Source organism: Oncorhynchus mykiss, chromosome 10 (assembly GCF_013265735.2).
Source record: "Oncorhynchus mykiss isolate Arlee chromosome 10, USDA_OmykA_1.1, whole genome shotgun sequence".
Lineage (NCBI taxonomy): Eukaryota > Metazoa > Chordata > Actinopteri > Salmoniformes > Salmonidae > Oncorhynchus > Oncorhynchus mykiss.
In genome coordinates, this window is record NC_048574.1 from 13006336 (window position 1) to 13033114 (window position 26779).

General features: G+C 45.2%; 1 protein-coding gene across 4 annotated transcripts in view; it reads right to left on the bottom strand.

The window, feature by feature from the left end:
• The window catches only part of LOC110533360 (gamma-aminobutyric acid receptor subunit gamma-2), a 71707-nt gene that overhangs the window by 21363 nt on the left and 23565 nt on the right, over positions 1-26779 (bottom strand). For all 4 annotated transcript variants that reach the window (XM_021617480.2, XM_021617479.2, XM_021617478.2 and 1 more), the window contains exons 4-6: positions 24564-24784; positions 23849-23931; positions 19908-20045 (exon numbers count right to left, since the gene is read on the bottom strand). In XM_021617480.2, coding sequence (XP_021473155.1) covers positions 19908-20045; positions 23849-23931; positions 24564-24784 — 442 coding nt within the window. The remainder of the gene's footprint in view (positions 1-19907; positions 20046-23848; positions 23932-24563; positions 24785-26779) is intronic.

A 26779-nucleotide genomic window follows, 5' to 3' on the forward strand; every position in this document is an offset into this window, starting at 1 on the left:
GATTCTACAAACTAGGTGTAGAATCCCCTCTTGACCCCTGACCTATCCAGATGTTAGACTGTTATACAGGGTGGTCATCCCTGCTTCCGCCAACTTCTGCTATGAAGTTGGAAACAGTGCGAGCAGCTCACCCTACCTGTGTAGGTTTATAGAGAGCTCAACGCTAACCCGTACACTAATTGATTAACACCACAATGTAAGCTGTGTCAGAAACTCTCCTGCCCCCTACTATAGTTATCGTGCTTGTAAGCCTGGGGGGCATCGTGAGTATTCTCCTAGCCCTTTTCTGCTTTGCGAGTGGGGCCGCACCAAGCAATTTGGCAACCCGATAATTGACTTCCCTTACAAAAAAAGAAACGCACACAGCAGGGTTACGTGATCAATCCCAGGTTACACCTCTCCTCACCTCCACACTGAGAGAGAGAGAGAGAGAGAGAGAGAGAGAGAGAGAGAGAGAGAGAGAGAGAGAGAGAGAGAGAGAGAGAGAGAGAGAGAACCAACCAATGCCGCTGACATCTCCATGTGAGTTTTCTGCTGATGAGGCAGTTGGTAGGAGAGAGATATGTGAAGAATATTCTCACAGGTCTGTGGTCCACTATTTGTTTTTATTACCATTACATTAATATAGCTATTGAGGTTGGTCAGCACACATTGCATTACCCTCCACAATAATAATGATGGGCTTATTAGGCAAATACTATCCTTTTTTGTGTTTAATTTTACCCCCCTTTTCTCCCCAATTTCGCACACAACCCAACCAAGCCGCACTGCTTCTTAACACAGCGCGCATCCAACCCGGAAGCCAGCCACACCAATGTGTCGGAGGAAACACCGTGCACCTGGCAACCTTGGTTAGTGCGCACTGCGCCCGGCCCGCCACAGGAGTCGCTGGTGCGCGATGAGACAAGGATATCCCTACCGGCCTAACCCGGACGACGCAAGACCAATTGTGCGTTGCCCCACGGACCTCCCGGTCGCGGCCGGTTACGACAGAGCCTGGGCGCGAACCCAGAGTCTCTGGTGGCACACCCGGTAGGCCGGCAAATACTGTCTTAATGTAAGACACCCCAGCTGTACAACAGCACAGTTCTGGCAGAGTGCTTCCTACTGTCATGACATAGACTTGGGGTAGACCTGGGGTGAGGATATCGACAACTTACTCCATCAAGACTAATGTATCCATATCAATGCTTTCCTGTTATCATGAAACACTCGACTCGCTTGTTCAAATGTTTAACCCCATTATCTCACACCAAGGCCAACTGAATTATTCCTTCGTTCGACAACACAAGAGATGGAGCAAGCACATGAATATGAGGTCAATTGGATGGAGACACGATAGCTACAGTGCTTTCGGAAAGTATTCAGATGGCTTGACTTCTTCCACATTTTGTTAGGTAACAGCCTTAATTAAAAATGTATAAAATTGTTTTTTTCCCCCATGATCGATCTACACACAATACCCCATAATGACAAAGCAAAAACAGGTTTTATTGAATTTTTGCTCATTTATAAAAAATTAACAAATAAATATCACATTCAGACCCTTTACTCAGTACTTTGTTGAATCACCTCTGGAACCAATTACAGCCTTGAGTCTTCTTGGATATGACGCTACAAGCTTGGCACACCTGTAATTGGGGAGTTTCCCCATTCTTTGCAGATCCTCTCAAGCTCTGTTAGGATGGATGGGGATCGGGTTCAAGTTTGGGCTCTGGCTGGGCCACTCAAGGACATTCAGAGACTTGTCCCCAAGCCACTCCTGCGTCATCTTGGCTGTGTGCTTAGGGTCATTGTCATGTTGGAAGGAGAACCTTCACCCCAGTCTGAAGTCTTGAGCGCTCTGGAGCAGGTTTTCAACAAGGATCTCTACATTCTTTACTCTGTTGATCTTTGCCTCGATCCTGACTAGTCTCCCAGTCCCTGCCGCTGAAAAACATCCCCACAGCATGATGCTGCCACCACGATGCTTCACTGTAGGGATGGTGCCAGGTTTCCTCCAGACGTGACACTTGGCATTCAGGCCAAATAGTTCAATCGTGATTTCATCAGACCAGAGAAACTTGTTTCTCATGGTCTGAAAGTCTTTAGGTGCCTTTTGGAAAGCTCCAAGTGGGCTGTCATGTGCCTTTTACTGAGGAGTGGCTTCTGTCTGGCCACTCTACCATAGTGGCCTGATTGGTGGAGTGCTGCAGAGATGATTGTCCTTCTGGAAGGTTCTCCCATCTCCACAGAGGAACTCTAGAGCTCTGTCAGAATGAACATCGGGTTCTTGGTCACCTCCCTGACCAAGGCCCTTAGCGCCCGATTGCTCAGTTTGGCCAGGCGGCCAGCTCTAGGAAGATTCTTGGTGGTTCCAAACTTCTTTCATTTAAGAATGATGGAGGCCACTGTGTTCTTATGGACCTTCAATGCTGCAGAAATGTTTTGCTACCCTTCCCCAGATCTGTGCCTCAACACAATCCTGTCTCGGAGCTCTAAAGACAATTCCTTCAACCTCATGGCTTGGTTTTTCCTCTGACATGCACTGTCAACTGTGGGATCTTATATAGACAGCTGTGTGCCTTTCCAAATCATGTTCAATCAATTGAATTTACCACAGGTGGACTCCAATCAAGTTGTAGAAACATCTCAAGGATGATCAATGGAAACAGGATGCACCTGAGATCAATTTTGAGTCTCATAGCAAAGGGTCTGAATACATTCACTTTGTCATTATAGGGCATTGTGTGTAGATTGCTGAGATGTATAATAAAAAAAATAATCCATTTTGGAATAAGGCTTAAGCATAACAAAATGTGGAAAAAGTCAAGGGGTCTGAATACTTTCCTAAGGGCACTGTATAGCTGGTTATCCCCACATTGTGAGTGCAGTATGATAAACAAAGAGCATAGGCTGTAGCTTTGATAGACACAACTCAATAATTTTCCGCTGGGGCTACGCACAGCATGGCAGCAGTGACACATCACACATTATCATGGCCCACGAGTCACCATTCCTGGCTCTGCTATTATCACATTATCATGGCCCACCAGTCACCATTCCTGGCTCTGCTATTATCACATTATCATGGCCCACCAGTCACCATTCCTGGCTCTGCTATTATCACATTATAATGGCCCACCAGTCACCATTCCTGGCTCTGCTATTATCACATTATCATGGCCCACGAGTCACCATTCCTGGCTCTGCTATTATCACATTATCATGGCCCACGAGTCACCATTCCTGGCTCTGCTATTATCACATTATCATGGCCCACCAGTCACCATTCCTGGCTCTGCTATTATCACATTATCATGGCCCACCAGTCACCATTCCTGGCTCTACTATTATCACATTATCATGGCCCACCAGTCACCATTCCTGGCTCTACTATTATCACATTATCATGGCCCACCAGTCACCATTCCTGGCTCTACTATTATCACATTGTCATGGCCCACCAGTCACCATTCCTGGCTCTACTATTATCGCATTATCATGGCCCACCATTCCTGGCTCTACTATTATCACATTTTCATGGCCAACCATTCCTGGTTCTGCTCTTTTCTATTTTGTGTATTCAGAGAAATACAAACAAAAAATATCCCTCCCAAATGATTTAGTGAAATGTAATATCGGGTCCTTGGCATGTACTGCATACGTCCCCCCTGTCTCTCTCTCCTTCCCCAGAATCTACAGAGCTTCAGTGGGTGAAGTAGTCGGCTTGTCCCAATGGATTTCTCTGTGCGCTTCAGGACATCAAAGGGCCCTGCTTGCTTCTCCCTAATGAGAGGCCAGCGCATGTGCGAACACACACACACACACACACACACACACACACACACACACACACCTCAAAGCTCCTCTCTCTTCAGGAGATCTCATCTGTCAACCCACAAGATAGTGGAACACATGACGTAGGTGTAGAAGTTCTGCTTTAATCATCACACCGTGTGAATGCATGAAACAACACTTCCTTCTCACAACCAGGCAACTCCTTAGTGGGGCCTATACCTAAAATATTTATACATTTACTTTACTTCTCTTTGACATGAGGAAATACAAAGCTCTTATCCAGGAACATTGAAGATGGTTGGAAATGGGCTCAATGGGTTTGGTTGGGTCATACCAATGAATATGGACCCTTTTCTCTAATCAGGTTGAGACAGATCTTGGATTCAATTAGTCTATCTGGGTTGAAATACTTCTCCCTCTTTCTAAACAGATATGATGCTTGACTAAAACATAATAATTTCAACTGGTGTGAGATGTTCTGCTGTGTTCTGATGTTTTCTGAAAAGCTTAAAAATTTAGAATGCTGTGACAAATTCACCACTTAGACTACACAATGACTCAAAATCGAACTCATTGTTTATATTGAGGTATTGTTTTGTGTATTTTTATTAGTATAGCTGCATATTTTCCCGAAGCAGGAAATTTAGTAAGAAACCTCACAAATGTAATATTCTCCTATAAAGAGTTATGGAACGCAATAATAACTTGGCAGGGAAGATCATTCATCAGAGCACACTGTTAAAACCTCTGGGACTGCTGGATAGAATTATGCACATAACACAGGCCTCACTCTGCCCATGCTCCTACCATTCCAGATCCCACTGCAACAAGACCACAGTGGTAAATAAGCAGTTCCATTTTCCATTTTTGAACGGAGGAAATGCTGAAACATCACTCCCAGTAATGTTGGTGGCTACATATTGCCGGAGGAGACTGCTTTCATGAGAAGAGATATGGTAATCCCAGGTTGGGTTGCAGATCAGGAGAAGAGCTGCTGCCACTGGATAATCTCTCTCTCATCCCCTGGGATTGAGACAGACATCTGTAAACTGGCATGATGGAGACAAGCAGGCTGGGACCTGCGGCACATGCTGGCCGTCCTGTGGTCATAGGCATCTGCTGACAGGATGGCAAAGAAGACGTTATGCACAACCACAGAGCAGTCTATAAGAGGGGGTGGTGAGCACTATCGCTGTGGGGCCAGCTATAAGAGGGGGTGGTGAGCACTATCACTGTTTGGCCAGCTATAAGAGGGGGTGGTGAGCACTATCACTGTGGAGCCAGCTATAAGAGGGGGTGTTGAGCACTATCACTGTGGGGCCAGCTATACGAGGGGGTGGTGAGCACTATCACTGTGGGGCCAGCTATACGAGGGGGTGGTGAGCACTATCACTGTGGGGCCAGCTATAAGAGGGGGTGGTGAGCACTATCACTGTGGAGCCAGCTATAAGAGGGGGTGGTGAGCACTATCACTGTGGGGCCAGCTATAAGAGGGGGTGGTGAGCACTATCACTGTGGGGCCAGCTATAAGAGGGGGTGGTGAGGGCCGATTTGTTCTTGAGCGGTTGGTCGGGGGCCGGAACATAATTACAAATCATTTATAGACAGCAAATTGACAGCAAGAAGCCTAAACCTAAACAGATGTAATGTTTGACTAAAACCAAATCATTTCAAACCTTGCTTACATTTATATACTATCACATGTCTCTCTAATATCCGTGGGAATACTTGGGAACAGATTTCTTCAATTAAAATCACTTGGAGACAAAATTCACCCAACTTATTGTGGGAAGCTTGTGGAAGGCTACTTGAAACTTTTGACCAAAGTTAAACAATTTAAAGGCAATGCTACCAAATACTAATTGAGTGTATGTAAACTTCTGGCCCACAGGAAATGTAATTGAAACAAATAAAAACTGAAATAAATCATTCTCTCTACTATTATTCTGACATTTCACATTCTTAAAATAAAGTGATGATCCTAACTGACCTAAAACAGGGAATTTTTACTAGGACTACATGTCAGGAATATGTCAGGAATTGTGAAAAACTGAGTTTAAACGTATTTGGCTAAGGTGAATGTAAACTTCTGACTTCAACTGTATATAAACTCAGCAAAAAAATAAACATCCCTTTTTCAGGACGCTGTCTTTCAAAGATAATTCATAAATATCCAAATAACATCACAGATCTTCATTGTAAAGGGTTTGAACACTGTTTCCCATGCTTGTTCAACGAACCATAAACAATTCATGAACATGCACCTGTGGAACGGTCGTTAAGACACTAACAGCTTACAGACGGTAGGCAATTAAGGTCACAGTTCTGAAAACTTAGGACACTAAAGAGGCCTTTCTACTGGCATCTTTCTTGTGGTGTCAGTAGAAAGGCCTCTTTAGTGCCCTAAGTTTTAATAACTGTCAAAATAAAGAGAGAGGACATTTCATTTTTTGCTGAGTTTATATATTCCCCCCCCCCCATACCTAATATATTTATTTTCTTATCTTCCTCTGCTCACTATCCATTTGAACTGGTTTAGGGGGAGACTAATTCTCCTCACAGAACAAAAAGAGTGCTGATGAGCAATCTCTAATCCCGGATGTGCTGGGAAAAAAATATGATAATCTAAAATTCAAAAAGACAAGATCTAATTAGTGAAGGCAAGCCAATGCTGTGGTTGGCGGCAGCAAGGAGATGCACCATTATTGTAGCTCAGAGGTATGCAGCACACAGGGCATTAGGGTAGGCTTTCAATTAAAACACAAGGCAGGGGGTCAGTTCAGTCATACTGTACTGGACATGCACGCACAGACAGACAGACAGACAGACAGACAGACAGACAGACAGACAGACAGACAGACAGACAGACAGACAGACAGACAGACAGACAGACAGACAGACAGACAGACAGACAGAGCAATGTGTGTGCTAGCGAGAATGGTCGGGTTGTCATAGCAATCTTTTCTCTAGGCAGGGATCCATTTTACTTGCAAAGTAATAAGCTCAAGAGTGATTTTGTGAGGGGTTACTACAAACTGAGAATATTTCACATTTAATGTGGACATGAGAAAGGTGCAAAATTGCTTACACGACAGCAAAGATGTAGCCGCGGCCTTCATTCATGGATGTGTGAAAGCAAGGTGATCGTCTTATCGCCTGAAGTGATCTGACATCTAATGTAAAGTCACAGAAATATGATGACTAGCTCAGGTTTCCATGAAGAGATTACACACTATAACACTTTCTGTTGTAGTAAACAATAAACAATTGTCAGAAACTACTGTAACCAGCGAGCAACAAGTCTCCTCTCTCCTCCTCGTTTCCTTGGTTATTAGCTTGGAGACGGTCCAGTACAGTCAGTACAATTGTGGCTGAGAGCAGTAATGGCTGGAGAAGTGAGCCATGGACTCGGGAACACGATACCCATTTACTATTCACTGTGCTCTCAGGGAAGACTACATGGCTGGATAATTTGATCATGATCTCCACGACTCTCCTCCCAGCTACTGCTCCTCAGAGTGGCGTTGAGTCTGCACTGCTTCCTGCAGCTCAAAACTCAATGCCCGATACTGGGCTAGCTGCTGTGCTGTCTCAACAGTGTGGTGTTGGGAGTGGATGGAAGGCTATTAAGTGATATTAAAGTGTGTGCTGGCTGAGCTGGTCTAGCCCCCTGACGGACCCCAGTGCAGCCCTCCCAGCCCTCTCAGCTCAGATAATGACATGCCAGGATGTGTCAGCGTGACAGCCTTCCCTTGCAGGGTGCACCAGCAGACACTGGGGAGCGGGCCAACCGGCAGGTCCCTGACAGCCCAGCCTGTTTATACACTATACCTCACTTCGCTGCCTCCATCCTGTGCCAAGAAATAACAACTGTCACGCAGCCTTACAATGTCCCACACTCACAAATGGGTTGATTTCATTTCTGCTCAATGTATTCCTGTGTCCTAGTTTATTCATCTGACGCGCACCAAGGCAGGATGCTGTGGTTACACTCCATCAAATGAGGGAGAGAATAAGTGGAAAGTATTAGCAAATTCAAATCCCTGTTTAGAATTTCAACCGTTACTGTGATTGTACAGTAGGGCTTCATGTTCTCTGGCTCTGGTTTAGGAGCTGTTGTGAGACTTTGGGATGCTGGGATGTTGTGGTCTATTTTCATCTCTCCTTTTCTGTTTATCTTGCCATCTATTTGCCTGTTTCTCTCTATCCCAAATCTCCCTGTTTTACTCCCTGTTTCTCTCTACCCCACATCTCCCTGTTTTACTCCCTGTTTCTCTCTACCCCCCTCTCCCTGTTTCTCTCTACCCCCCTCTCCCTGTTTCTCTCTACCCCCCTCTCTCTGTTTCTCTCTACCCCCCTCTCCCTGTTTCTCTCTACCCCTCTCTCCCTGTTTCTCTCTACCCCACTCTCCCTGTTTCTCTCTACCCCCCTCTCCCTGTTTCTCTCTACCCCCTTCTCCCTGTTTCTCTCTACCCCCCTCTCCCTGTTTCTCTCTACCCCCCTCTCCCTGTTTCTCTCTACCCCCCTCTCCCTGTTTCTCTCTATCCCCCTCTCCCCCTGTTTCTCTCTATCCCACATCTCCCTGTTTTACTCCCTGTTTCTCTCTACCCCACTCTCCCTGTTTCTCTCTACCCACTCTCCCTGTTTCTCTCTACCCCCCTCTCCCTGTTTCTCTCTATCCCACTCTCCCCGGTTTCTCTCTATCCCACATCTCCCTGTTTCTCCCTATCCCCCTCTCTCCCTGTTTCTCTCTACCCCTCTCTCCCTGTTTCTCTCTATCCCCCTCTCTCCCTGTTTCTCTCTACCCCCCTCTCCCTGTTTCTCTCTATCCCACTCTCCCCGGTTTCTCTCTACCCCCCTCTCCCTGTTTCTCTCTACCCCTCTCTCCCTGTTTCTCTCTACCCCACTCTCCCTGTTTCTCTCTACCCCCCTCTCCCTGTTTCTCTCTACCCCCCTCTCCCTGTTTCTCTCTATCCCACTCTCCCCGGTTTCTCTCTATCCCACATCTCCCTGTTTCTCTCTATCCCCCTCTCTCCCTGTTTCTCTCTACCCCCCTCTCCCTGTTTCTCTACCCCCCTCTCCCTGTTTCTCTCTACCCCCCTCTCCCTGTTTCTCTCTATCCCACTCTCCCCGGTTTCTCTCTATCCCACATCTCCCTGTTTCTCTCTATCCCCCTCTCTCCCTGTTTCTCTCTACCCCCCTCTCCCTGTTTCTCTCTACCCCTCTCTCCCTGTTTCTCCCTATCCCCCTCTCCCCCGGTTTCTCTCTATCACCCTCTCCCTGTTTCTCTCTACCCCCCTCTCTGGTGCCCACAAGAGCTCTTAATACGCAGGTGGTAGTCAATGGGGAGGAAAACAAGCAGTTCTTTCCCCAAAGCAACATATTGTCTTTGGTTCATCAGCAGCGTCTGTGTCCAGGTGATAATTACGGATTTACTAGTCTGTCTCAGGCTGGATGGAGATGGACAAAAAACAGGTTGTTGGTATTTTAACTCAGCACAAGGTGTTGGTATTTTAACTCAGCAAAGGGGATTGGTATTTTAACTCAGCACATGGGATTGGTATTTTAACTCAGCACAGGGGATTGGTATTTTAACTCAGCAAAGGGGATTGGTATTTTAACTCAGCACAGGGGATTGGTATTTTAACTCAGCACAGGGGATTGGTATTTTAACTCAGCACATGGGATTGGTATTTTAACTCAGCACAGGGGATTGGTATTTTAACTCAGCACAGGGGATTGGTATTTTAACTCAGCACAGGGGATTGGTATTTTAACTCAGCACAGGGGATTGGTATTTTAACACAGCATATGGGATTGGTATTTTAACTCAGCACAGGGGATTGGTATTTTAACTCAGCACAGGGGATTGGTATTTTAACTCAGCACAGGGGATTGGTATTTTAACTCAGCATATGGGATTGGTATTTTAACTCAGCACAAGGTGTTGGTATTTTAACTCAGCATAAGGGATTGGTATTTTAACTCAGCACATGGGATTGGTATTTTAACTCAGCAAAGGGGATTGGTATTTTAACTCAGCACATGGGATTGGTATTTTAACTCAGCACATGGGATTGGTATTTTAACTCAGCAAAGGGGATTGGTATTTTAACTCAGCATATGGGATTGGTATTTTAACTCAGCAAAGGGGATTGGTATTTTAACTCAGCACAGGGGATTGGTATTTTAACTCAGCACATGGGATTGGTATTTTAACTCAGCAAAGGGGATTGGTATTTTAACTCAGCATATGGGATTGGTATTTTAACTCAGCAAAGGGGATTGGTATTTTAACTCAGCAAAGGGGATTGGTATTTTAACTCAGCATATGGGATTGGTATTTTAACTCAGCAAAGGGGATTGGTATTTTAACTCAGCACAGGGGATTGGTATTTTAACTCAGCAAAGGGGATTGGTATTTTAACTCAGCATATGGGATTGGTATTTTAACTCAGCAAAGGGGATTGGTATTTTAACTCAGCACAGGGGATTGGTATTTTAACTCAGCACATGGGATTGGTATTTTAACTCAGCACATGGGATTGGTATTTTAACTCAGCACAAGGTGTTGGTATTTTAACTCAGCATAAGGGATTGGTATTTTAACTCAGCACATGGGATTGGTATTTTAACTCAGCAAAGGGGATTGGTATTTTAACTCAACACATGGGATTGGTATTTTAACTCAGCACATGGGATTGGTATTTTAATTCAGCACAGGGGATTGGTATTTTAACTCAGCACATGGGATTGGTATTTTAACTCAGCACAGGGGATTGTGCCTGCCTCCATTCCCACCTCTCTGCTCTGCTCATCACTGGCATGACCCAGGAGGAAGTAAGGGGTTCAGAAACCAGTTCCTACTATGGGAACACAGCCGCACCACCGTGGTAAATTGATTATATACCGTGTGTAGCATTTCTAACCCCTTTCACACAAACTGAGAGGTACGTGGAGATCAGATAAAAAGCACTTGAAAAATGTGATAAACACATTATTACTGAATCACATTTTTTTTTTCGATAGGTGTTACCCAGCTCAATGTAACATCGATAGGTGTTACCCAGCTCACTGTAACATCGATAGGTGTCACCCAGCACACTGTAATATTGATTGTTGTCACCCAGCTCACTGTAACATTGATAGTTGTCACCCAGCTCACTGTAACATCGATAGGAGTCACCCAGCTCACTGTAACATTGATAGGTGTCACCCAGCTCAATGTAACATCAATATGTGTCACCCAGCTCACTGTAACATCGATAGGTGTCACCCAGCACACTGTAATATTGATTGTTGTCACCCAGCTCACTGTAACATTGATAGTTGTCACCCAGCTCACTGTAACATCGATAGGAGTCACCCAGCTCACTGTAACATTGATAGGTGTCACCCAGCTCAATGTAACATCAATATGTGTCACCCAGCTCACTGTAACATCAATATGTGTCACCCAGCTCACTGTAACATCGATAGGTGTCACCCAGCTCACTGTAACATCAATATGTGTCACCCAGCTCACTGTAACATCGATAGGTGTCACCCAGCTCACTATAACATCGATAGGTGTCACCCAGCTCAATGTAACATCAATATGTGTCACCCAGCTCAATGTAACATCAATATGTGTCACCCAGCTCACTGTAACATCGATAGGTGTCACCCAGCTCAATGTAACATCAATATGTGTCACCCAGCTCACTGTAACATCGATAGGTGTCACCCAGCTCACTGTAACATCAATATGTGTCACCCAGCTCAATGTAACATCAATATGTGTCACCCAGCTCACTGTAACATCGATAGGTGTCACCCAGCTCAATGTAACATCAATATGTGTCACCCAGCTCACTGTAACATCGATAGGTGTCACCCAGCTCACTGTAACATTGATAGGTGTCACCCAGCTCACTGTAACATCAATATGTGTCACCCAGCTCACTGTAACTTCAATATGTGTCACCCAGCTCACTGTAACATCGATAGGTTCTTGGTGCTCTTCTAAAACAGCGTCTCTCCTGAATCTGCTGTGGATTTCTACTATCGAACCTGTTGCAAGACTTTTACCAAGGTGTCCCTGGGATGATTCCCTAACCTCCCGCCACACAGTCACTACATTGCCACCAAGGTGTCCCTGGGATAATTCCCTAACCTCCCGCCACACAGTCACTACATTGCCACCAAGGTGTCCCTGGGATGATTCCCTAACCTCCCACCACACAGTCACTACATTGCCACCAAGGTGTCCCTGGGATAATTCCCTAACCTCCCGCCACACAGTCACTACATTGCCACCAAGGTGTCCCTGGGATGATTCCCTAACCTCCCACCACACAGTCACTACATTGCCACCAAGGTGTCCCTGGGATAATTCCCTAACCTCCCGCCACACAGTCACTACATTGCCACCAAGGTGTCCCTGGGATAATTCCCTAACCTCCCACCACACAGTCACTACATTGCCACCAAGGTGTCCCTGGGATAATTCCCTAACCTCCCGCCACACAGTCACTACATTGCCACCAAGGTGTCCCTGGGATAATTCCCTAACCTCCCACCACACAGTCACTACATTGCCACCAAGGTGTCCCTGGGATGATTCCCTAACCTCCCACCACACAGTCACTACATTGCCACCAAGGTGTCCCTGGGATAATTCCCTAACCTCCCACCACACAGTCACTACATTGCCACCAAGGTGTCCCTGGGATAATTCCCTAACCTCCCACCACACAGTCACTACATTGCCACCAAGGTGTCCCTGGGATGATTCCCTAACCTCCCACCACACAGTCACTACATTGCCACCAAGGTGTCCCTGGGATAATTCCCTAACCTCCCACCACACAGTCACTACATTGCCACCAAGGTGTCCCTGGGATGATTCCCTAACCTCCCACCACACAGTCACTACATTGCCACCAAGGTGTCCCTGGGATAATTCCCTAACCTCCCGCCACACAGTCACTACATTGCCACCAAGGTGTCCCTGGGATGATTCCCTAACCTCCCACCACACAGTCACTACATTGCCACCAAGGTGTCCCTGGGATAATTCCCTAACCTCCCGCCACACAGTCACTACATTGCCACCAAGGTGTCCCTGGGATAATTCCCTAACCTCCCACCACACAGTCACTAAATTGCCACCAAGGTGTCCCTGGGATAATTCCCTAACCTCCCGCCACACAGTCACTACATTGCCACCAAGGTGTCCCTGGGATAATTCCCTAACCTCCCACCACACAGTCACTACATTGCCACCAAGGTGTCCCTGGGATAATTCCCTAACCTCCCACCACACAGTCACTACATTGCCACCAAGGTGTCCCTGGGATGATTCCCTAACCTCCCACCACACAGTCACTACATTGCCACCAAGGTGTCCCTGGGATAATTCCCTAACCTCCCACCACACAGTCACTACATTGCCACCAAGGTGTCCCTGGGATGATTCCCTAACCTCCCACCACACAGTCACTACATTGCCACCAAGGTGTCCCTGGGATAATTCCCTAACCTCCCACCACACAGTCACTACATTGCCACCAAGGTGTCCCTGGGATAATTCCCTAACCTCCTACCACACAGTCACTACATTGCCACCAAGGTGTCCCTGGGATGATTCCCTAACCTCCCACCACACAGTCACTACATTGCCACCAAGGTGTCCCTGGGATAATTCCCTAACCTCCCACCACACAGTCACTACATTGCCACCAAGGTGTCCCTGGGATGATTCCCTAACCTCCCACCACACAGTCACTACATTGCCACCAAGGTGTCCCTGGGATAATTCCCTAACCTCCCACCACACAGTCACTACATTGCCACCAAGGTGTCCCTGGGATGATTCCCTAACCTCCCACCACACAGTCACTACATTGCCACCAAGGTGTCCCTGGGATAATTCCCTAACCTCCCACCACACAGTCACTACATTGCCACCAAGGTGTCCCTGGGATGATTCCCTAACCTCCCACCACACAGTCACTACATTGCCACCAAGGTGTCCCTGGGATGATTCCCTAACCTCCCACCACACAGTCACTACATTGCCACCAAGGTGTCCCTGGGATAATTCCCTAACCTCCCGCCACACAGTCACTACATTGCCACCAAGGTGTCCCTGGGATGATTCCCTAACCTCCCACCACACAGTCACTACATTGCCACCAAGGTGTCCCTGGGATAATTCCCTAACCTCCCACCACACAGTCACTACATTGCCACCAAGGTGTCCCTGGGATGATTCCCTAACCTCCCACCACACAGTCACTACATTGCCACCAAGGTGTCCCTGGGATAATTCCCTAACCTCCCGCCACACAGTCACTACATTGCCACCAATGTCTCCCTGGGATGATTCCCTAACCTCCCACAACACAGTCACTACTTTGCCACCAAGGTGTCCCTGGGATAATTCCCTAACCTCCCACCACACAGTCACTACTTTGCCACCAAGGTGTCCCTGGGATAATTCCCTAACCTCCCACCACACAGTCACTACTTTGCCACCAAGGTGTCCCTGGGATAATTCCCTAACCTCCCACCACACAGTCACTACATTGCCACCAAGGTGTCCCTGGGATAATTCCCTAACGTCCCGCCACACAGTCACTACTTTGCCACCAAGGTGTCCCTGGGATGATTCCCAAACCTCCCGCCACACAGTCACTACTTTGCCACCAAGGTGTCCCTGGGATGATTCCCAAACCTCCCGCCACACAGTCACTACATTGCCACCAAGGTGTCCCTGGGATGATTCCCAAACCTCCCACCACACAGTCACTATTTTGCCACAGGGTTTGTCTCTTCATGAATGTAGACCATATAAAAGGGAATTTGCTGGAGATAAATTGGTCAGTGCTCAGTGTAATGTCACTACTGTCCCCCTAGGACGGGTCACCTCGGAGAAGCTGTGGTGGGTTTTCTTTGTTCCTTTGCTGGCCCCCATGTGCAGGACTGAAGGGCTACAGAGAGCACAATGACACACCGCTGTGTGAGGATGGTGGGCTGGCGGGTCGGGGGGTGGGCGGGCTGGCGGCGCGTGTCCTGAGTGCTGTGCTAGTCCCTTACCCCGGCCACTTCCTGTCATCCACAATGCCTCCAGATTTCCCCTGTCAATGGCTCATCTGTGGGGAGGCTGCTGATGTGTCCCGAGGCTTTCTCCACTGCAGCTAAATCACACAGACAAGAGAGCTGCACGCCACAGCAGCTAGAAGGTCCTTCTAAGAATAGCACTCGGCCCAAAAACACAACAAAACACAGATAAATAACAAATTAACCATCAGTTACTCTGCTTAAAATCAATACTATGACTCATCTTAAAGAGAGAGTGGAAATGTGGAAAATGGAAATTGAAACATGGAGAATGAAACATGGAGAATGAAACATGGAGAATGAAACATGGAGAATGAAACATGAAGAATGAAACATGGAGAATGAAACATGGAGAATGAAACATGAAGAATGAAACATGGAGAATGAAACATGGAGAATGAAACATGGAGAATGAAACATGGAGAATGAAACATGGAGAATGAAACATGAAGAATGAAACATGGAGAATGAAACATGGAGAATGAAACATGGAGAATGAAACATGGAGAATGAAACATGGAGAATGAAACATGAAGAATGAAACATGGAGAATGAAACATGAAGAATGAAACATGGAGAATGAAACATGAAGAAAGAAACATGGAGAATGAAACATGGAGAATGAAACATGGAGAATGCAATTGACTCTTTTTACGCTTGAGACGATAGCCCTAAACCGTGCTCTGTTTAAACAATGCTTTTACAATTCATTTATTCTGTTAATGCACTCAGAAGGAAACTAATGAATGTGGGGAGGTCCTTTTGAAATAATGCTGATGATTAACTCAAATGCCCACAAACTAAGGTCTGTGTTTGGCGGGAACAAATCACATGGAATAAAAAAAACATTGTCCGACTCACAACTAACTATCAGACCCGTGTGAAGGAAATGTTACTTTGTGAAGAAAAAGTATTGGGTGTCATAAACAAGTCCCTGCTTGTGCCTGGTAAAAGTGTCTATAACCAGTCTATAAGGGAAATAACGGAACTGCCCCGAGAGAACTCCTGACAGACGTTCACTATGGGGTATCAAGTATGTTAGAACGTCCCCACTTAACTGATAATAAACCATTATTAATTTAAGATTGACTTTGAGTGTCCCTGTGTAGAATATCCACAACACCCTCAAGTAATTTACTTTCGCTGTATTAGTATCCGTCTCTCTCGCTCTCTCTGTCTCTCTCTCCCACTCTCCTTCTCCCTCCCTCATGTTCTCACTCATGTTCTCACTCTCTGATGTGTTTCTCACTCTCAGACTGCTTGTCCTTAAGAAACTGAGAAGCTAGTATCTTGGTTTGTCAGCAGCAGCGGACAGCAGCAGGGAGCTGGATCAAGACACTGAGGAGGACATAGGGCTCGGCAGGTAGATTTGTGGCCCTGAGGGGCATTGATGTGGTGCGACACAATGAAGGACTAAGCTCGTTGACATTGCCAGAGGAGAAACACCAAATCAAAGCAGACACAGCCTCCTTATAAGGCAAACAACCACAGCGGAGGAGCAGGTGGTGTTGTCTTTAATTCTCTCTTTTTGTGCTTTGGGCCAAATTTGAAATATAACTCAAGCTATGTGCTCTGAGGGCAAGTAGTCAACATTTTCCATATCAGCACGGATGAAACTGTAGTTAAAATACAGAGGGCAATGGCATGATCCCTCCTCCGCCCCCTCGGAATACATTTTCACCAGATGGTATTTCAGAATCTTAAACCGAGGCAAGCCCCACAATGGACTGCACCATTACAATCGCCGCTCCACTTTCCCTTGTCATGTAACAGAACAGCTGTTTGTTTATCTAACCTTTGAGTCAAAAGAACAGAAAGAACGCGATTTAGTCCTGCATCTATTGCAAGGTAAAGGAATCTAACTGTAGTCTACTATCTCCAATCAATGTAATTCCCTCTCAGTTGTATAAACAGTGAGTGTTATTCCAAGACCTTGTGTTGTATTTTCCCTGTTTCACTGACTGACTTCAGAGCTGGTGTTATCCCTGGGATCAGAAGCTACTGTGTGACTATGAAAGACAACAGCTGTCGGAGCAGCCGCTAACGGCAGACAGATAGAGTGCGGATTTGTAAACTGCCTCCTAAAATAAACAGACCATTTAATTCTGTCTCTGATTGGGTTCCAGGAGGAGAAGTTCAAGTTTGATGAAATAGCTATGAAGATGAAGTGTGCCAGGTTTCATCTGGTCAGAAAGACACAGATTGTGTGGCTCCATTCAGTTTATCTTCTCCATACACAGCTTTACCCTTTCAACAGGTCAGCTTACATTTCACTATCTACAAATGCAATAGTTTACATGATACATAGACTAATTAAAATAGTAACTCAAACATAACCCCTTGATCAGGGCTATATGCTGAAAGGAGTTGGTTCCGTTGTCATCCGAGAATGTACGTACATCTTCCACATTATTAGTTCAGCTCATTACATGGAGGTTTTTAAAGAATATGCTCTCTGTAACCATAATTTCTGCCATCTGTAACCTAGTCATTATACCTGTAATGCTAACTGTAACCATCATGTCTGCCATCTGTAACCTAGTCATTATACCTGTAATGCTAACTGTAACCATCATGTCTGCCATCTGTAACCTAGTCATCATACCTGTAATGCTAACTGTAACCATCATGTCTGACATCTGTAACCTAACCATCATACCTGTAATGCTAACTGTAACCATCATGTCTGCCATCTGTAACCTAGTCATCATACCTGTAATGCTAACTGTAACCATCATGTCTGCCATCTGTAACCTAGTCATCATACCTGTAATGCTAACTGTAACCATCATGTCTGCCATCTGTAACCTAACCATCATACCTGTAATGCTAACTGTAACCATCATGTCTGACATCTGTAACCTAACCATCATACCTGTAATGCTAACTGTAACCATCATGTCTGCCATCTATAACCTAGTCATCAAACCTGTAATGCTCTCTGTAACCATCATGTCTGCCATCTGTAACCTAGTCATCATACCTGTAATGCTAACTGTAACCATTATGTCTACCATCTGTAACCTAACCATCAAACCTGTAATGCTAACTGTAACCATCATGTCTGCCATCTGTAACCTAGTCATCATACCTGTAATGCTAACTGTAACCATCATGTCTGCCATCTGTAACCTAACCATCATACCTGTAATGCTAACTGTAACCATCATGTCTGCCATCTGTAACCTAACCATCATACCTGTAATGCTAACTGTAACCATCATGTCTGCTATCTGTAACCTAGTCATCATACCTGTAATGCCAACTGTAACCATTATGTCTACCATCTGTAACCTAGTCATCATACCTGTAATGCTAACTGTAACCATCATGTCTGCCATCTGTAACCTAGTCATCATACCTGTAATGCTCTCTGTAACCATCATGTCTGCCATCTGTAACCTAGTCATCATACCTGTAATCCTAACTGTAACCATCATGTCTGCCATCTGTAACCTAGTCATCAGACCTGTAATGCTAACTGTAACCATCATGTCTGCCATCTGTAACCTAGTCATCAAACCTGTAATGCTAACTGTAACCATCATGTCTGCCATCTGTAACCTAACCATCATACCTGTAATGCTAACTGTAAACATCATGTCTGCCATCTGTAACCTAGTCATCATACCTGTAATGCTAACTGTAACCATCATGTCTGCCATCTGTAACCTAGTCATCATACCTGTAATGCTAACTGTAACCATCATGTCTGCCATCTGTAACCTAACCATCATACCTGTAATGCTAACTGTAAACATCATGTCTGCCATCTGTAACCTAGTCATCATACCTGTAATGCTAACTGTAACCATCATGTCTGCCATCTGTAACCTAGTCATCATACCTGTAATGCTAACTGTAACCATCATGTCTGCCATCTGTAACCTAGTCATCATACCTAGTCATCAAAGCAATGATCCAAAGGATTTGTAATAATACATGCATGGTACATTATGTTCCCTTCTCAGTTAAATGCATTACTAAACGGATGTACCTTTCAGGACGACAACATCGCCTTCAAAATATAGTGAGACGTAATCTGAAGAAAATACCAGACATACCAGACATGAGAAAATGAGAAAATACCAGACATAATTGCTCTACTAAAGCATATCTGCTAGAATCATTTCTGTTTCTTTAGGCCAGGGTGATTGTCTTACACTGATGGAATGTAGCCAACAAAGATCCATTCTGTTCGATCAATATCCATTTAAGCGAATAGCCTAAATAAATGTAGTATCTTTTTAAGATCTTTCTTAATTTCCCTCCAGAAGCCAAAAGACTCTTGCCACATTTATGACAATGGGAACTGATAATGTTTCCTCTGGTTAGTACTTCTTCTGTAACTGCCAGTTAGGGGAAATAACTGCTTAAATGGCGGTATATCTTCTTGACTGATTAAACACTGTGATTTATAGGTTGGCCTTTAGTTTTACATACATTATTTTCCCCTAGAGAAGACTTCAGCCATGTCCCTTGCAAACCCAGATGTTTTAATGACCATATAGTGTGTACAGGCCAAAGATAAAGCTCTCTGTCAGGCTGTAGGCCAGAGAATATCACAGTGACTTCCCAACAAATTCATGCATTTCCATACAAGGCTCCTGACACACCACCACACATTATAAACATTCAACTCCAAACAGCCTCTAACCAGCCTCCAGTACTAGCTCCACTGCAGAGCCATTTTCCTCAGGAGACAAATTCATTTCCTGCTTTGGAATCCAACCAAAAATGTGTGCATGCATAATGCATATGTTTTCCTCTGTTATGTATTAGGCACATAGTCTTTTAATTCACCAGGGTGTGTGCATGCTGCAAGTGCCAGAAAGCAGAAGGGGGGTTATGGAAAAGGGGGAGGTGCCTCCTTGAGTAAACCACATTCAGAATAGGGAAGCTCAGAGAGAGAGAGAGAGAGACAAAGACAGAGAAACAGAGAAAGAGTGAGAGAAAGAAAGAAAAAGAAAGAGTGAGGGAAAGAAAAAGAAAGAGTCAGGGAAAGAAAAAGAAAGACTTACCTGACACAGTCCTGACAATCTCGCTGGTATTCCTCAGGCCAACGAAGGAGAACTGGTAGAGCCTCCAGGAGCGGATGTCTCCCACCTCCACGGAGCTTCTCTTCCACTTGTACACTATCTCCTCTCTGGGGTAGCCATCTGGACAGAGGGAGGGTGGAGAGACAGTTAGTTCGGGAAATTACTACCTGTGGTGGTCTATGACTGAATCCATCCAATAATAAAACGTGTTAAACAGGTGATGTGTAATGCTATGTACATCTTTTCCACTCCAATGGTAGGAAAATGTTTAGGGTGACTTTAATGTAGACATAACCAATATTCAGGAACATTGTAAGGAGCAATCCTAAATAGTGACTGGACACTAATAGTCTGATAATGACTGACCTTCAGTCAAGTCTCTGTTGATTTTTGTCCAGAGAAGAACACTACAGGCCTACATCATGTACAGGCCTACATCATACTAAATGGGGTGGTTTAATGCACATTAGCTTTCCCAAGTGCAAGCTGTAATGGGCTTTTTGGTTGAATTGCCCAGATATCCTGCCACAGATATCCTGTAATAGATATCCGGTAACAGATATCCTGCCACAGATATCCCGCCACAGATATCCTGCCACAGATATCCTGTAATAGATATCCGGTAACAGATATCCTATAACAGATATCCCATAACAGATATCCTGCCACAGATATCCTGTAATAGATATCCGGTAACAGATATTCTATAACAGATATCCTATAACAGATATCCTGCCACAGATATCCTGTAATAGATGTCCCTCAACAGATATCCTGTAACATATATCCTATAACATATATCCTGCCACAGATATCCTGTAATAGATGTCCCTCAACAGATATCCTGTAACAGATATCCTATAACAGATATCCTGCCACAGATATCCTGTAATAGATGTCCCTCAACAGATATCCTGTAACAGATATCCTATAACAGATATGCTGCCACAGATATCCTGTAATAGATATCCGGTAACAGATATCCTATAACAGATATCCCATAACAGATATCCTGCCACAGATATCCTGCCACAGATATCCTGTAATAGATATCCGGTAACAGATATCCTGCCACAGATATCCCGCCACAGATATCCTGCCACAGATATCCTGTAACAGATATCCGGTAACAGATATTCTATAACAGATATCCCATAACAGATATCCTGCAACATATATCCTGTAACAGATTTCATGTAACAGATATCCTATAGCAGATATCCTATAACAGATATCCTGCAACGGATATCCTGTAACAGATATCCTGTAACAGATGTCCCTCAACAGATATCCTGTAACAGATATCCTGTAACCTATATCCCTCAACATATATCTTGCAACAGATATCCTGTAACAGATATCCTGTAACAGATATCCTATAACAGATATCCTGCAACAGCAATCCTGTAACAGACCCTGTCTGTCTGGTTACTGTACTGGTCTCTCTCGTCAACCCTGCCTGTTTACTGTACTGGTCTCTCTCACCAACCATGTCTGCCTGTTTACTGTACTGGTCTCTCTCACCAACCCTGTCTGGTTACTGTACTGGTCTCTCTCACCAACCCTGCCTGTTTACTGTACTGGTCTCTCTCACCAACCCTGTCTGTCTGGTTACTGTACTGGTCTCTCTCACCAACCCTGCCTGTCTGGTTACTGTACTGGTCTCTCTCACCAACCCTGCCTGTTTACTGTACTGGTCTCTCTCACCAAACATGCCTGTTTACTGTACTGGTCTCTCTCACCAACCATGTCTGCCTGTTTACTGTACTGGTCTCTCTCACCAACCATGTCTGCCTGTTTACTGTACTGGTCTCTCTCACCAACCCTGCCTGTTTACTGTACTGGTCTCTCTCATCAAACATGCCTGTTTACTATCCTGGTCTCTCTCACCAACCATGTCTGCCTGTTTACTGTACTGGTCTCTCTCATCAACCCTGTCTGTCTGGTTACTGTACTGGTCTCTCTCACCAACCCTGCCTGGTTACTGTACTGGTCTCTCTCATCAACCCTGTCTGTCTGGTTACTGTACTGGTCTCTCTCATCAACCCTGTCTGTCTGGTTACTGTACTGGTCTCTCTCACCAACCCTGCCTGGTTACTGTACTGGTCTCTCTCATCAACCCTGTCTGTCTGGTTACTGTACTGGTCTCTCTCACCAACCCTGTCTGTCTGGTTACTGTACTGGTCTCCCTCACCAACCCTGCCTGGTTACTGTACTGGTCTCTCTCGTCAACCCTGTCTGTCTGGTTACTGTACTGGTCTCTCTCACCAACCCTGTCTGTCTGGTTACTGTACTGGTCTCTCTCATCAACCCTGTCTGTCTGGTTACTGTACTGGTCTCTCTCACCAACCCTGCCTGGTTACTGTACTGGTCTCTCTCATCAACCCTGTCTGTCTGGTTACTGTACTGGTCTCTCTCATCAACCCTGTCTGTCTGGTTACTGTACTGGTCTCTCTCACCAACTCTGTCTGTCTGGTTACTGTACTGGTCTCTCTCATCAACCCTGTCTGTCTGGTTACTGTACTGGTCTCTCTCACCAACCCTGGTCTGGTTACTGTACTGGTCTCTCTTACCAACCCTGTCTGGTTACTGTACTGGTCTCTCTCACCAACCCTGTCTGGTTACTGTACTGGTCTCTCTCGTCAACCCTGTCTGTCTGGTTACTGTACTGGTCTCTCTCACCAACCCTGTCTGGTTACTGTACTGGTCTCTCTTACCAACCCTGTCTGGTTACTGTACTGGTCTCTCTCACCAACCCTGTCTGGTTACTGTACTGGTCTCTCTCACCAACCCTGTCTGTCTGGTTACTGTACTGGTCTCTCTCACCAACCCTGTCTGGTTACTGTACTGGTCTCTCTCACCAACCCTGCCTGTTTACTGTACTGGTCTCTCTCATCAACCCTGTCTGGTTACTGTACTGGTCTCTCTCACCAACCCTGTCTGTCTGGTTGCTGTACTGGTCTCTCTCACCAACCCTGTCTGGTTACTGTACTGGTCTCTTTTACCAACCCTGTCTGGTTACTGTACTGGTCTCTCTCACCAACCCTGTCTGGTTACTGTAGTGGTCTCTCTCACCAACCCTGTCTGGTTACTGTACTGGTCTCTCTCACCAACCCTGCCTGGTTACTGTACTGGTCTCTCTCACCAACCCTGTCTGGTTACTGTACTGGTCTCTCTCACCAACCCTGTCTGTCTGGTTACTGTACTGGTCTCTCTCACCAACCCTGTCTGGTTACTGTACTGGTCTCTCTCACCAACCCTGCCTGGTTACTGTACTGGTCTCTCTCACCAACCCTGTCTGGTTACTGTACTGGTCTCTCTTACCAACCCTGTCTAGTTACTGTACTAGTCTCTCTCACCAACCCTGTCTGGTTACTGTACTGGTCTCTCTCACCAACCCTGTCTGGTTACTGTACTGGTCTCTCTTACCAACCCTGCCTGGTTACTGTACTGGTCTCTCTCACCAACCCTGCCTGGTTACTGTACTGGTCTCTCTCACCAACCCTGTCTGGTTACTGTACTGGTCTCTCTCACCAACCCTGTCTGTCTGGTTACTGTACTGGTCTCTCTCACCAACCCTGCCTGGTTACTGTAGGTTTGGAGGCTAATGTTATACTCCCTCTTTCATTGTACTGCTTCTCCCCTCTATTACTGCTTTCTCTCACAATAGAAAAGCACTAAAAACACAGCAGCATGTTGTGCACTGTGCTGATGTCTTCATGGTATAGTGCTTGTTCTTGGCTGCCACTGCTGTTGAAAGTAGGCATGTGGAGGCCATGGAGAGAGAGAGAAAGTGGCATGTGGAGGCCATGGAGAGAGAGAGAAAGTGGCATGTGGAGGCCATGGAGAGAGAGAGAGTGTGTGAGCGAGAGAGACATGAGAGAGTGGTGGTGGGGAAGTAAAGAGCACATGGCAAGACTTACAGCTGGAAAACTCCAGCGGACAGGAGTGCTCATCCATTGGGAAGTTGTTCAGTTTAAGCTGGCACTCGGCATCAATAGTCAACCTACAAACACAAAAACACAGTTTGCATCTGCTGTGCTGGTCGGGTTGTCAACAAAGCATCTAAAATATTCTGTTCTGAAACTATCCTGTCTGATTTCTATTGTTCATTGGACTTAAGAGTGTTGGGCCAGTAACCAAAAGGTTGCTAGATTGAATCCCTGAGCTGACAAGGTACAAATCTGTCGTTCTGACCCTGAACAAGGCAATTAACCCACTGTTCCTAGGCCGTCATTGTAAATAAGAATTTGTTTTTAAATAAAGGTTAAATAAAAATTTAAAAAACATTTTTTTTTAATTATAATTAGTCATTGGTGAGGTTGGAGTTCCCTAATGAATTAATGAACTGTGGTTGCATTCTGGGAGAACATCAATCACTGCTGGGTTGAGGAGTCCAGTCCACCAAAGTTCATCTTCTCATTAGACAGTGTGAGGGAGAGTTAGCTAGCTAGCCAGGCTGAATCTACTCTTCTTTCTTAACCAGAGGCACCAAATTAGGATGATTAATGAGGTCTGAAGCGCAATCAGTCAGCTCAATCAACTACCGCCTGTCAAATACAGTCAACTGGAAACCGTCTGTTTCCTCATTTGTGTCAGAGTCTCCCAGTGGTACTTCTTCATTGGACAACATCTCACCGCAGTGTGTAGAGTATCCGTCCATCGTTCCAGATCCGGAGCATACGATTGGGTGTGGTGATCCAGTGGGCGTCGGCCTTCTTGGAGTTGCGGAAGAAGGTGTCAGGGATCCAGATCTTGCCCACCATGTTGCTGTTGAGACGCAAGACCTTCATGGTACTGTTGAACTTTAACCTCCGGTCATACCACGTCTGGGCAAAAAATATGTCGATGGTGTACTCCTGCGGAGGGAAAAAAACAGGCTTGATTCTATTAAACCCGCGGTGCGGTATTATTCAAGGTCAAATCAAATCTAATGTTATTTGTCACATGTGCTGAATAAAACAGGTGTAGACCTTACTGTGAAATGCTTACTGACAAGCCCTTAACCAACAATACAGTTAAGAAAAATAAGTGTTAAGAAATACAAAAGTTAAAAAGAAATAAACAAATAATTAAATAGCAACAATAAAATAACAGTAATGAGGCTATATTCGGGGGGTACCGGTACAGTCAATGTGCGGGGATCAGAGAATGTTTTTTACTACTGCAGGAACCTAATATTACTAGCTAGACCCCACTCACAGGTATATGCATCCTGTTTTCAGAATAAGAAGTGTGTACACAGGCAGTAGTAAATCACCACTGGCTAATTGCCTATCACTATGGCAGTTGAGTTGATTCCATCCATAGTCATCTTTGGAAGAGTTTCATTCCAAAATGCTATATTTAGTCAGGTCTAGGGTTACACATTTTGGGGAATATTCAGAGGTGGAAACATTCCGTGGGAATTAACGGGAATATATGGGAATTAACGGTGACATATGGGAATTAACGGAAATATATGCAAATTAATATTATTACCATTTAAATGTAGATGTTTTTTTGCATTGGACATATTTAACATATCATATGGAGACAGAAACATGAACCTTTTACTTTATCATAAGAATACATAATTGCAACATATTAAATCCTTCCAATAGAAATGTAAAAAAAACTATTTAGTTACGAATTGAACTTTAATTAAATGAGTTGACTCTTCACATGGGATGATTTCACTGAACAAAAAAAAAAAAAGAATATTTAATCATCCCCAATGATCCATCGCATCTCCTAAAAACATTTTTCTACATACATCTGTAAAATTATAGTCTAGAAACTAAAGCTTTGGTTGTCTTCTTCTCAGGCTTCCATGTCTTCTCCCTGGATCTCCTCAATGTCCACCTCTTGAACATTAGACTGAGGCCTCATCTTCACTGTCACTTTCTAACCTTGTTAAGGATGGCTGGTTATCAGGCTCAAGAAGCCTCAAATTTGCCCTGATGGCCACCAATCTTTCAACCCTCGTATTGGTCAGCCTGTTGCGTGCTTTGGTGTGTGTGTTCCCAAACAAGCACCAGTTGTGCTCTGAGGTGGATGATGTTAGTGGGATTTGGAGGATGATGGCGCAACAGGGGAAAGAGCCTCAGATCCACAAAGTCTCTTCCACCAGGTGGCTGATGATATACGTTGGCACGACTGCCATATTGCATCTCCATCCCAAAGCCCTTGCTTGGAAATATACTTCACCAGACTTCCAAGAACCTTCCCCTCATCCAGGCCAAGGTGGTGAAACACGGTAGTGATGACACCATAGGCCTTGTTGATGCGTTTCACCAGACAGGATGCTCTTGTCAGCATACTTGGAGTCCAACATGTACGCTGCGGCGTGTATGGGCTTCAGGCAGAAGTCTTCATGCTTTTTGATGTATTTCAGAACTGCAGTTTCCTCTGCTTGGAGCAACAGTGAAGTGGGTAGGGCAGTATGGATTTCTTCTCTTACATCTGCAAGCAGAGTCTGAACATCAGACAGGGTGGCATTGTCTCCCTCAATCCGTGTAATGGCTACTGCTATAGGTTTCAGGCTGCTTACCACTCTCTCCCAAAATACATCATCCAGGAGGATCCTCTTGATGGGGCTGTCCATATCGGCAGACTGTGATATGGCCTCTTGGAGAGACTCTTTCCCCTCTAGGAGACTGTCAAACATGATGACAACACCACCCCAACAGGTGTTGCTGGGCAGCTTCAATGTGGTGCTCTTATTCTTCTCACTTTGCTTTGTGAGGTAGATTGCTGCTATAACTTGATGACCCTTCACATACCTAACCATTTCCTCGACTCTCTTGTAGTGTATCCATTGTTTTCAGTGCCATGATGTCCTTGAGGAGCAGATTCAATGCATGAGCAGCACA